Source organism: Centroberyx gerrardi, chromosome 3 (genome assembly GCF_048128805.1).
Source record: "Centroberyx gerrardi isolate f3 chromosome 3, fCenGer3.hap1.cur.20231027, whole genome shotgun sequence".
NCBI classification, from domain to species: domain Eukaryota; kingdom Metazoa; phylum Chordata; class Actinopteri; order Beryciformes; family Berycidae; genus Centroberyx; species Centroberyx gerrardi.
This window is the reverse complement of record NC_135999.1, coordinates 30,115,456-30,126,763: the sequence shown is the minus strand read 5'-3', so window position 1 is coordinate 30,126,763 and position 11,308 is coordinate 30,115,456. Positions and strand designations below refer to the sequence as shown.

General features: G+C 40.5%; 1 protein-coding gene across 1 annotated transcript; it reads right to left on the bottom strand.

Annotated features, from left to right (window-relative positions):
• Positions 1-160: 160 nt before the first annotated feature.
• LOC139925607 (galectin-related protein-like) lies at positions 161-4,062 on the bottom strand. Its single transcript, XM_071917059.2, has 4 exons — positions 3,979-4,062; positions 3,601-3,689; positions 2,517-2,700; positions 161-1,377 (listed from the first exon to the last, which is right to left on the bottom strand). The coding sequence occupies exons 2-4, from the start codon at positions 3,654-3,656 to the stop codon at positions 1,234-1,236; spliced, it is 384 nt and encodes a 127-aa protein (XP_071773160.2). The 5' UTR covers positions 3,657-3,689; positions 3,979-4,062; the 3' UTR covers positions 161-1,233.
• Between the last annotated feature and the right edge of the window lie 7,246 nt (positions 4,063-11,308).

Sequence of the window (11,308 nt, the reverse complement as noted above, 5' to 3'; positions counted from 1 at the left end):
CATGGACCTCCAAATACACACATTAATTCACCAACCTCCATTTAATTAGATTTTACCCCAGGAATCCCCCATATGGAAAGATTTTTGTTGTTACTGATTTGGTATTGAATCATGTAACTGTCTACACTGTATGTGCAGAGAGATTATAATAATCATTTTCATCAATTCCTTATATTGCTAAGGACCCCCTGGCAGCCCTCAAAGACCCCTGGGGGGCCCTGGACCACAGTGTGGGAACCATTGCTTTACGCTACAGTCACCCAGAGGTAATACAGACAGTATAATCAGAATCACAAGGGATTTGTTTTTTGGGGAATGGTCCCAGATAGGATGGGACATAAAAAATAACAGCAGAGGAGAAGACATACACATACAGCAAATACAATAAAAAATGAAGTCACTAGATGAGTTGTTCACATCATCAGATAAGTTGGATTTCTCTCTGCTCCTGGATGAGAACAGTCAGCTGGCTTGCTGTGTACACAATTTTCAAATAATATTCCTTAAAATGTTTCATACCTCATTTTTAAAATAAAATGTGCTTCTTATCATCAGTTCAGACAGCAGAATTTTGTGTTTCAATATCCCCAAATCGATTCTACTGAAAGACGATAAACGATAATATTGAATTATCGCCCAGCCCTAGCTCCTATTGATTGTTTGGTATGATGGCGATCTAGGAATTGAAGATTTTGTGACTGCACTCATTATAAGTTGCACTGGATAAGAGTGTCAGTTAAATGCCTAAAATGTAAAAGTGTAAGGTTTATGCTGCACCGTTACCCGTCTGAGTGAAGCTGACATTTGAAAGCTACTTAACACAATCAATTAGTGAAATCAAGTGAAATCAAGTGTGATTTAATTACTTAGTGGCAGTTAATCAATGTACAAAATACCAAACTGAAGCTCACATCTTCTTCATCAGCAGTCATCTGTGTTCATGAGTAATTCCTGAGTGAATATTTGTCACTAAAACATATTGCTTGACATTCAGTGTGTGATTATTATCCTGTCAGATTACTGTTCAGCTTCCTTCAGGCCATGTAAAAAAACAAATAAAGAGCTTAGGTCTCCTCTGCTTCTCCAAACTTGTTTTCTAGGCAGACTGAACAGTCAACAAGTCTTTGGCATCAAATACAGACAGTGAAGGCTTGGTGAATCCCAGCAGCTTGCTCTCTTCCTTCAAACAGATCCTGAAAAGCGGAGACACCTCTCTGTCTTCAGTCCCGTCATTCAGCCCAGTTTAGTGACGCTCAGACTGCCGTTGATCCACAGCGTGTCGACGTCCTTGAGAGACGTCACTCTGTGGTAAAAGTCAAACAGCTGCTGCCCGTCCACCAGGACACGGAAACGACTTTGTTCACAATAAATCTCAATCTGGGGAAGAGAAGAGAAACAGGAGTGTGTTTGGTCATTAATCTGTAAAAGGAGACCAGACTGTCATGAATCATCTGGTCGAGAGAAAAGTGACCCAAACATTCTCAACAATCCCTTTAATGTTTGACCCAAACCTCTTTCAAGGTGCTGCGTGTCACATTTTAACATCAATAAATTGTTACCACAGTAATTTTGCAGCATTAGTATAATTACTGTAAACAAAAAGGTGTCACTGGGTCGGATTTGGCAGGAAATCTGCTGGATTGCTTAATGACACAAAACAGGAAGAGGGCGCTGTTCCTCCAGAGCAAACAGACAAACTACAAGCTAAAAAATACAAGCAAACAAGCTCAACAACACGCTTAGCAGAATAAAATGAACCAAAGTTGGAGTCAAGATGAGTGAAATGCCACCTGATGAACTCCAGAGAAGGAAAATTAAAGAGCGCAGACAAGTCAGTCATGCTTAGCTAAAGTTACAGAGACTGGAATCAGATTAGTTTTGACCCCGTCCTGATGCCAAAATCTCTCACCTGGCAGGATGACAGGTGACCAAAACTCTGTCCAATAAACAAGCTACTTGTGAGTCATGTGACTTTTGTCTACAAGCCCTGGTTTGTTTGTAATTGACCCTTTACACAAACATGGTTGTGATTTCATCGAGGGTCACAAAATGCTAACTGGCTAACCAGTCTAGTTCCAGTCTAACTTCTGTGCTGTTAGCATTTTGTGACCCTCGATCAAATCTCTTTTTTATAGTGTTGCAGTCATCAAACAGAAAGATCTGTCAGTGACAACAGCTGTATTGTGTTATTCTCTACGTTGAAACAAAATCAGTGATCACAGACAGAGTCGGAGGAGACAGAAAGTTGGCTTCTTAACATTGCTGGCCATGGTGAGAACTGATCTACACCCTGCTAAGAAGAAGCGAAAATATGTCAGCCATGTTTGTGAAAAGTGCCTATTGTGATCCTAAATTAACCAAATCCAAAAATGCAACAATGTAAACTTTCCCACTCTGGTTCGGACCAAAGAAAACGAATTGATCGCACCATCAGGCTAAGGTTTAGGAAGAGCCCGCACCCTGCCGGACCCAACCGACACCCCGACCACAGACACAGACAGAGTTCAGACTGCTACCTTGAACGGCTGATCCCTGATGAAGGGGAAGAAAGGCACGGCCCGGTCCACCTCGCCCCAGGTTCCGGACACGCGGGCCCTTCGCAGAACCTGCCGGTCTCTGAAGCGGACGCAGAGCTCCAGGGCCACGTCAGAGGGAGGTTCTCTGAACGTCCCACAGCCGCAGGACAGACCGAGGTAGAACCTGCAGGGAGGAACACCAGAGGAAGAGTTGGCCTTATCAGGACTGTAATGAGCCTTATCAGGACACTAGCATTCAAGTTCGATATCCTCCATCATGGAGCAGGTGGAAAGGGGGGGGGAGTTTGGGAGTGTCTTGAAACTCCAAAACAGAGAAAATGAGTTTTGAAAGCCAGAAATCTCAGCAGCTGGTGAAGTAATCATTGAATCACTGGTATTGATCACCAACCCTATCAACCCCCCTAGGTTATAAGACTCATGCTTGTCCTGGGGGCAGATTTATTTACAGTGGGCTATAAGACACATGGAATAAGACAAGCATGAGTCTTATAACCTACTGTAAATAAATCTGCCCCTAGAACTTGCCTCCCCTCTTTTTTGATTGGTTGCCTGACTGAACCAATCATAACAGTTTCTGCCCTGAGAAGATGTTTCAATAAGCAAAACTCCTACCTGCAAAAAAAAAACAAAAAAAACAATATCACATAATTAACTGTTTGAATGTAACTTTACAACAAACTGTTGAATGAAGCATCAGAGGTGTCTGATGTATTCTGCGGTATTTTTTAACTATTTGGCTCTTTAAAAGTAGCCTACATAAAGTATATAGCACTTTTCAAACTGAGGTTACAAAGTGATTTACACAAAAGAGACATCAAAATAAGGTGCAACACAGCAACAGCAACAACAGAGTGCAATTTACAAGGCAACTAAAATACCAAATCAAAAGAAGAAGAGGAAAATTAATAAAAATGACAGGAAGGAAGACACAAAGTCATCAAAGTCCTAATATATATATATATATCTATACCGTATAAATACAGTATATATATATTGAAGGGAGGAGGAGGGAGCAGCCATGCTGTTCCTGTTGAAGGATATTGAGGTTATTGAGTTATTTTACCTGTCAGGCCGGGGATCCACGACACCCACCACCATGACTTTCTTCCCCGTCCGCATCCCCCCTCTGATGAGGCCTCTGAACGGAACGGCCTGCACACACACACACACACATACACACACACACACACACACACACACACACACACACACACACTACTGCATCAACACACCGAGAAGAAACACACTTCTGCATCAACACACTGAGAAAAACCACAGAAAAACCACATGAATTTCACATGTGGAAAATCCCATGTGAAACACATGACATCACATGGGCAACATGTGCTTTGCACATGGAATGTGTGGTTTTGGAACATTTCAGGTGCTCCACATGTAACTGAACTGAACTTGTCATGTCATCATATGATTTTCATCTTACCAGATTTCTCTGAGTGTCCTGATCAGCGGAGCGAGGACTGTGAGTATGTTCTGTTTTTTTGTGATTATCAGTCCCACTTCTCTGTAGAAAGTCATGTTTCTGAGGGGAAAAGCAAATATTAGTTCCACTAGATCTTCCCCATACTCTCAAAACATACATAACGCATATATTTTAGAATATGTTTATAAATATGTATCATAATATACTAAATGGAGTCTTATATCCAAAATATATTTGGGTCACTCAAAATATATTTCACTCGACTACACTCATCTACAAGTACAAATCATTTTTTGGCCAATTTTGTGTATTCTGTAACATACCTCTAAACATATTCTGAAGTACATGCATCACTAGTTTTTATCATCAACAGAATGACTAAAGCCAGCAGGATTATTGCAACACATCAGTACACATCACAATGTCCTAACAGGCAGAGTCAGTTGTTGATCACACCAAAATTAAGTATAGGCTACAATCTGTGAACAACAAAGAACAGCAGAGGTAAAAGTAAGTAAAGGAAAAAAAAAGATGACAGTTTTATTAAAATTCCACTAGATTAAATATCTTTAGCGAGTCTAATAAAGAAGTTAATTTGTCAAAAAAAACAAAAAACACTTGAAATCTGTTTTAAATTTGAAACTACTTTTGTGAATATAAAATTTCCCATTAAGATTGTTATGTGATCTAACTGGTGCTTTTTGTGTTCATAGTATTCATATATTCATGTATTCATCATAGATAACATTTTTATATTCAAAATCAAGTTATAGACTAATGGGAATTTCTTGAAAAGTAGGTGGTTAAATCTTCCATGATTTTTTGCAGCAATTTAAATTCCATAATATCATAAAGTAACAAAATGACATAAAGACCATTTCAGTCTTTCAGAAAGTTTTCATCAGTATCTGTAAATTTCTAAATTAAACTGTTTTTTTGGAAAATAATACTTTGTAATATCTTCTCTTGTCTTATTTGGTGTACAGACAGAAGTTGTTAGTGTTGACGTTCACAACACAAATCACAGCGTGAAGTCACGCGCCCTGTGACCAGCACGTGCTGCGTCAAGCTAGAATAAAACTGAACGGAAGTTATGCGATTCTGCCTTCAAAATACAAGCGTAAAAATGATCCCTTCTGAAAACTAAAAGGATGCACAGAACAACAAAGATCGCATCAAAACACAATGTGGATTCATTAGATTAAATATGGTGTAAAACTCTAGTGATGAAATTGATGCTAAAATGATTGTATTGTATTGTAGCTGATAAAAGAGGAAGAGTTATGGCTAAAGAAACATTTAAATTTGATTACTTTTGTGATTGAGTCTTTCTTTGTGTATTTTTGGCAGGCCGATGTAATCTTGTTTAAACCTAGGCTATAGACTATGGCTATGAATATATGCTGTGAAAAGGACAACAATAATCAACAAATGTGCTTGTATTACTTACTACAAATTACTTCTTAATTATATAATTTATTTTCACTTTGGTACGTTATACTTAAAAAAACGTTTGAGGAAAAAAAAATGTAATAGTGCTTTTATTTTTGAAAATTCTGACCGGAAGTGTTGTTTTCTATTCTGTCTGACTTGACAAACACCGGTTGGAGAGAGAGGGCGGGTTTGGCGTAACCCGGTTTTTCATTCCTTTTAAACTAAGACAAAACATTCCTTCTGGTTTCCTGTCTATCATCTCAGAAAGATGAAAGAAGAAACTTTTACCAACGTGAAGTTATGAAACCAGTCTGTCATCTTCAGTCGCCAAGAGAGGCAGTGTGCCTGAACCTGCTGGTTTATCAGTAATATCCAGCCTGCTGCTCATTACTCACCTGTTTGTGGTCCGCTGTAACGTTAGGCGGCTCCGCCATCTTGTCTGTGGAGGGAAACACAGCGAGGATGAAGCTGCTTTCTGTCTCTGCTGCTCCTGTTTGTCTGGTTTGGTTTCTTGACTGAATGAATGCTGACGCAGCCTTTCCAAAAGATTAAACCTGGGTCTTACCACCCCCCTTACACACACACACACACACACACACTCCTAATCTGCTGCCCCTGCTTTCTCTTTTCTCAGTCAATAACAAGTAGGTTTGTCATGAAGGCTTAAGCAGAGTTATTCAGATAAACTTTTCAGAAAAAAACAAAAATTCCCAAAAACAATTTGTTATTAGGCCATTTCATCCAGTGGAGCAAGTGGACTCGGCCTGTCTGTATGGAAACCTGTATAATAACCTGATAATGTGAATAAATACCAATGCACATTAATCCACTCAGAAATGTAGGGATTAGGTCTCTTTCTGAAGTAAAGAAAGTAGTCTAAATTGTATACATATATAACTATCTGGTCTATCAATTGTATTTGTCTATTTGTTCTATTTTTGTTTTTGCACTTTAATACTTGTACAACACTTTGGTCAGCCTTGGTTGTTTAAAATGTGCTTTATAAATCAACTTGACTATATAAGTGTAATAAGTATAGGCTATAAAAAGTATAGTGTATCTAAAAACATAAAATAAAGACATAAGAACTATTATACACATCATTCTGTTGTAATCCGACTGTAATTGTAATAATTTAGTTCTTCAGTCTTTATGACATGTGAGGTTCTAGATAGATCCTCACAGTGTGTATTGGTGATGGGGTGAAGCACTTCACTCTGTATGATTTCAACCATTCATTGGTCCATGTGTTGAATATGTGGCGACTCATCAACATACTGACTTGTTGAATGGTTGAGTCGTATTACCAGTGAAACCAGACCTTTGGACAGAGGCTCTCTGTGTTTCAGAAAAACCAAAAGTCACCATCATGGAGAGACAGAGGTTTATTGACCCGAGCTGCAAACAGGTGATAAACACTGATTTCTCTCTCTATATATATCTGTCTCTCGTCAGTTACATATGGAGAGGAGGATTCTCTCACAAGAGATTTATCTTTTTCAACACATCTGTGTAACTTCGACACATTAAAGGTGCAATAAGAAAGATTTTTACTGTTTTATAGCACAAAATGACCATTATATATCTGCAGGGGGTTGATAGGGTCGTTGATCAATATCAATGACTCAATGATTATCTCATCAGCTGCTGAGATTTCTTTCTGGCCTGTACAGTGGCGATAGAACTTGGGGGTCCAAAGACCATAAGCATAAAAACGAGGTTGAGAGTTAAAAATGAACTATAATGCAAAAAATGAAAAATAATATCGACACCTGTTACTCTCTTCAGCACTTCTTTCTAAAAGAGCGTCTTGGTCACTTTAAACAACGCAATCTTACATTTCAGACAATTTCAGTGCGTCAGAGTTAAACAGCCAATGACATGGCCGCCCCTTTGGCTCCGCCCCTTGGCCTGTACTTTTTGTGTTGGAAAACTCACTGGAGTTTCAAGACTGTTGTGATTATGTGACTTTACTGTTTGTGTCGATTAACGTTACTGATGGATGATTCTTCTGTTTTCCAGCCTGTTTACACTTCACTGAAATACATCACAGTTGAGAAGTTGGTTCCGCACAACCCAACAGACTTAAACAGCAGGTGAGTTGCAGATACTGAACCACAGTACTGATACTATACTGTACTACAGTACTGATACTGAACTACAGTACTGATACTGAACTACAGTACTGATACTGAACCGCAGTACTGATACTATACTGTACTACAGTACTGATACTAAACCACAGTACTGATACTATACTGTACTACAATACTGATACTGAACCACAGTACTGATACTATACTGTACTACAGTACTGATACTGAACTACAGTACTGATACTGAACCGCAGTACTGATACTATACTGTACTACAGTACTGATACTAAACCACAGTACTGATACTATACTGTACTACAGTACTGATACTGAACCACAGTACTGATACTATACTGTACTACAGTACTGATACTAAACCACAGTACTGATACTATACTGTACTACAGTACTGATACTGAACCACAGTACTGATACTATACTGTACTACAGTACTGATACTGAACTACAGTACTGATACTGAACCGCAGTACTGATACTATACTGTACTACAGTACTGATACTGAACTACAGTACTGATACTGAACCGCAGTACTGATACTATACTGTACTACAGTACTGATACTGAACTACAGTACTGATACTGAACCGCAGTACTGATACTATACTGTACTACAGTACTGATACTGTACTACAGTACTGATACTGAACTACAGTACTGATACTATACTGTACTACAGTACTGATACTGAACCACAGTACTGATACTATACTGTACTACAATACTGATACTGAACTACAGTACTGATACTATATTGTACTACAGTACTGATACTGAACCACAGTACTGATACTGAACCGCAGTACTGATACTATACTGTACTACAGTACTGATACTGAACTACAGTACTGATACTATACTGTACTACAGTACTGATACTGAACTACAGTACTGATACTATACTGTACTACAGTACTGATACTGAACTACAGTACTGATACTGAACCGCAGTACTGATACTATACTGTACTACAGTACTGATACTGAACCACAGTACTGATACTGAACTGCAGTACTGATACTGTATTGATACTGAACTGCAGTACTGATACTGTATTGATACTGAACTGCAGTACTGATACTATACTGTACTACAGTACTGATACTGAACCACAGTACTGAAGCTGAACCACAGTACTGATACTGAACCACAGTATTGATTCTGCACTGCAGCCATAGCAGGTCCATTACAGGTACAGAGATACTGGTGCAACAGATAAACCTTAAAGTTACTCAGTGAAGACGAAAGGCTCCACTTCACTCTGCTTGTTGCTTGTGAACAAAACTCCAGCGGCCATCTTCTCCGTTCTCTTTCCAGTGAGGAGAGAGTGCAGAGTGTCTCCTGCCAGAGTGGAACAGGACGTGAAGCCACTGGACCAACAGACACAGAGGAGGAGGAGGGGGACGTGAGGACGAAAACGAGACCCATTGGTCCTCCATCTTGGATGTGGGAGGGCTTCTCTGTAGAAAACTACACTCCCAAACGAGTTCGGTCCCGGTTCTGCGGACGGTTCTCACAAACTGTCCGCAGACCCAGACCGGAGGAGCCTGGACAGGACACGCATATCTTCATCACCACAGCGAACACCATACCGAAGCTAACGGTGCCAAAGCCTTTCCAGATGACGCAGCGTGAGGCGGGCCGCCGGCGGGACGGGCAGAGAGCGGGCAGAGAGGCGAGGCCCGATGCCTTCAGCGGGCCGGTGGAAGCCCCTAGTTTCCGAGCCAGGCCGGTTCCCAGAAACACCCGGCTGCTGCTGTACGACCAGATGGAGGAGGAGAGGAAGAGGAAGAGGAGGCTTCTTCATGAGAGACGAAAACATCTCCTTCTCACCATGCAGTGCCCTTTTACCTTCAGAGCAGAAACAGAACAGGGTGGAGAGCCTCAGGACGTCCCGCCTGCCGGACGACACCGCTGTCCAAACATGCAGGAGAAGAAGTTCACCTTCCAGCCCGACGTCAACAGGACGGTCCCGGACTTCAGCCGGCTGCAGCGGGTGTTTGAGGAGCGGCTGCAGCGGGTAAGGAGGGCGAGGCGGACCACCGTCCCTCTGCCCTTCAGCTTCTACTGCGACTCAGATCAGAGAGGAAGAGCAGAGGAGGAGGGGGAGGAGGAGGAGGAGGAGGAGGAGGAGGAGGAGACAACAGGTGGAGACAGAGAGAAGACCCTAAACCCTGCTGGGAAACAGGATTCAGAGAGAACCAAGGAGAGCTCAAAAAGACTTACCAAGTCTGCTGTTCTGCGTCAGGAAGCGGTGAAGTACGGATCCTTTCTTGGGATTGTACTTCCCTTGTGGTGATTTGTCTGTCTATAGTGTGTTTTGTTTCATTTTTTCATGTTATTTGCAGACCAGTAACCGCATTCTCTCGCTGCAACTTTCTGTTTTTCCAGAAAGAGGCTTAAAGAAAGACAGGAAGCAGGTCCGGCAGTGGAGGAGATGAGGTCAGAGGAAAGGGCCAGGAGGCACAGACAGCAGCTCAACACAAGCCGCTGTGTGCAGGAAAGTTAATGTACTACAGGCTGCAGAGCATTAGTTCTGTTATAGTCTATCACGGGGATGGGCCAATCTGCTCATCATACGGTTTAATACGCAATATGAGGTTCAGGATTCAATACAACCACGATACGATGCAATAAATAAAAGTTCAGTGACGACAAAGTCTGACTGTGCAGAATTCTGTTTATTTCTGAGACACAAATCTTTCTAGCGATGCCATTGGCTGCTAGAATGTAAACAACAATTTAAAAATGTCATTACAAAGTGACAATAATATAATTTGGATGGAGAGCTTGTGAAACTGTGATGGTCAAGAGTCTCATTTGTGATTACTACAGCAGAATAACATGGAGCTGATATCACCATTCATTTTTCTGCCCCTGATCTGAATATTGTCACATTTTTGTATTACGATATATTGAATTTTGATATATTGTTTCTAGTCTATCAAGATAGATGGTACCATGAACCTGACCTGGATAGGAGTTACCTCTCGTTTCGCTGAACTGATTTAGAGAGAAAGTTATCAATATATGACCAGGTCATATGATAGAATAGAGCAGATTATGATTATGATTATTATTAGTGGTAGTAAAACTAGTAGCAGCAGCAGCAGCAGTAGTAGCAGTAATAATAATAATATAATTACAATATAGCACTTTTCAAAACAAACATACAAAGTGCTTCACAGAGACAAGGATGTAAAAGAGAGATAATAAAATCTGACAAAGGCAGAGGGCAGAAAAAAACAACAAATAAAAGCCAAAAACAGTTCAAACAAAACAGAAGCAGAATGAAAACAGTAGAAGTAGCAGCAGCAGCAGTAGTAGCAGTAGTAGTAGTGGTAATAGTAATAGTTTTAGTAGTAGTATTAGCAGTAGAAGTAGCAGTAGTAACAGTAAATCTAGTACTAGTTCTTAGCAGTAGGAGTAGTAGTATTAGTAGTAGTAGGTCTAGTGACAATAGTAGTAGTTTTAGCAGTAGTTGCAGTAGTAGTTGTAATAGCTGTCATTTTAACAGTGATAGTGGTTGTAGCAGTAATACTAGCAGTAGTAGTAGTAGTATTAATAGTAGTAGTTTTAGCAGTAGTAGTAGCCTAATAGTAGCAGTAGTAGTAGCAGCAGTAGTAGCAGTAGTAGTAATAGTAGCACTATTAGTAGTAGCTTAGTAGTCTCCTCTTGCTCCTTGACCATGTGTGCCAGCTGCTGGAATATAGAGCCCAGTTCCACGATGGTGCTCTCGATGTTCTGCATGGTGTCCTGTAACGGCACAGCCAGGAAGAT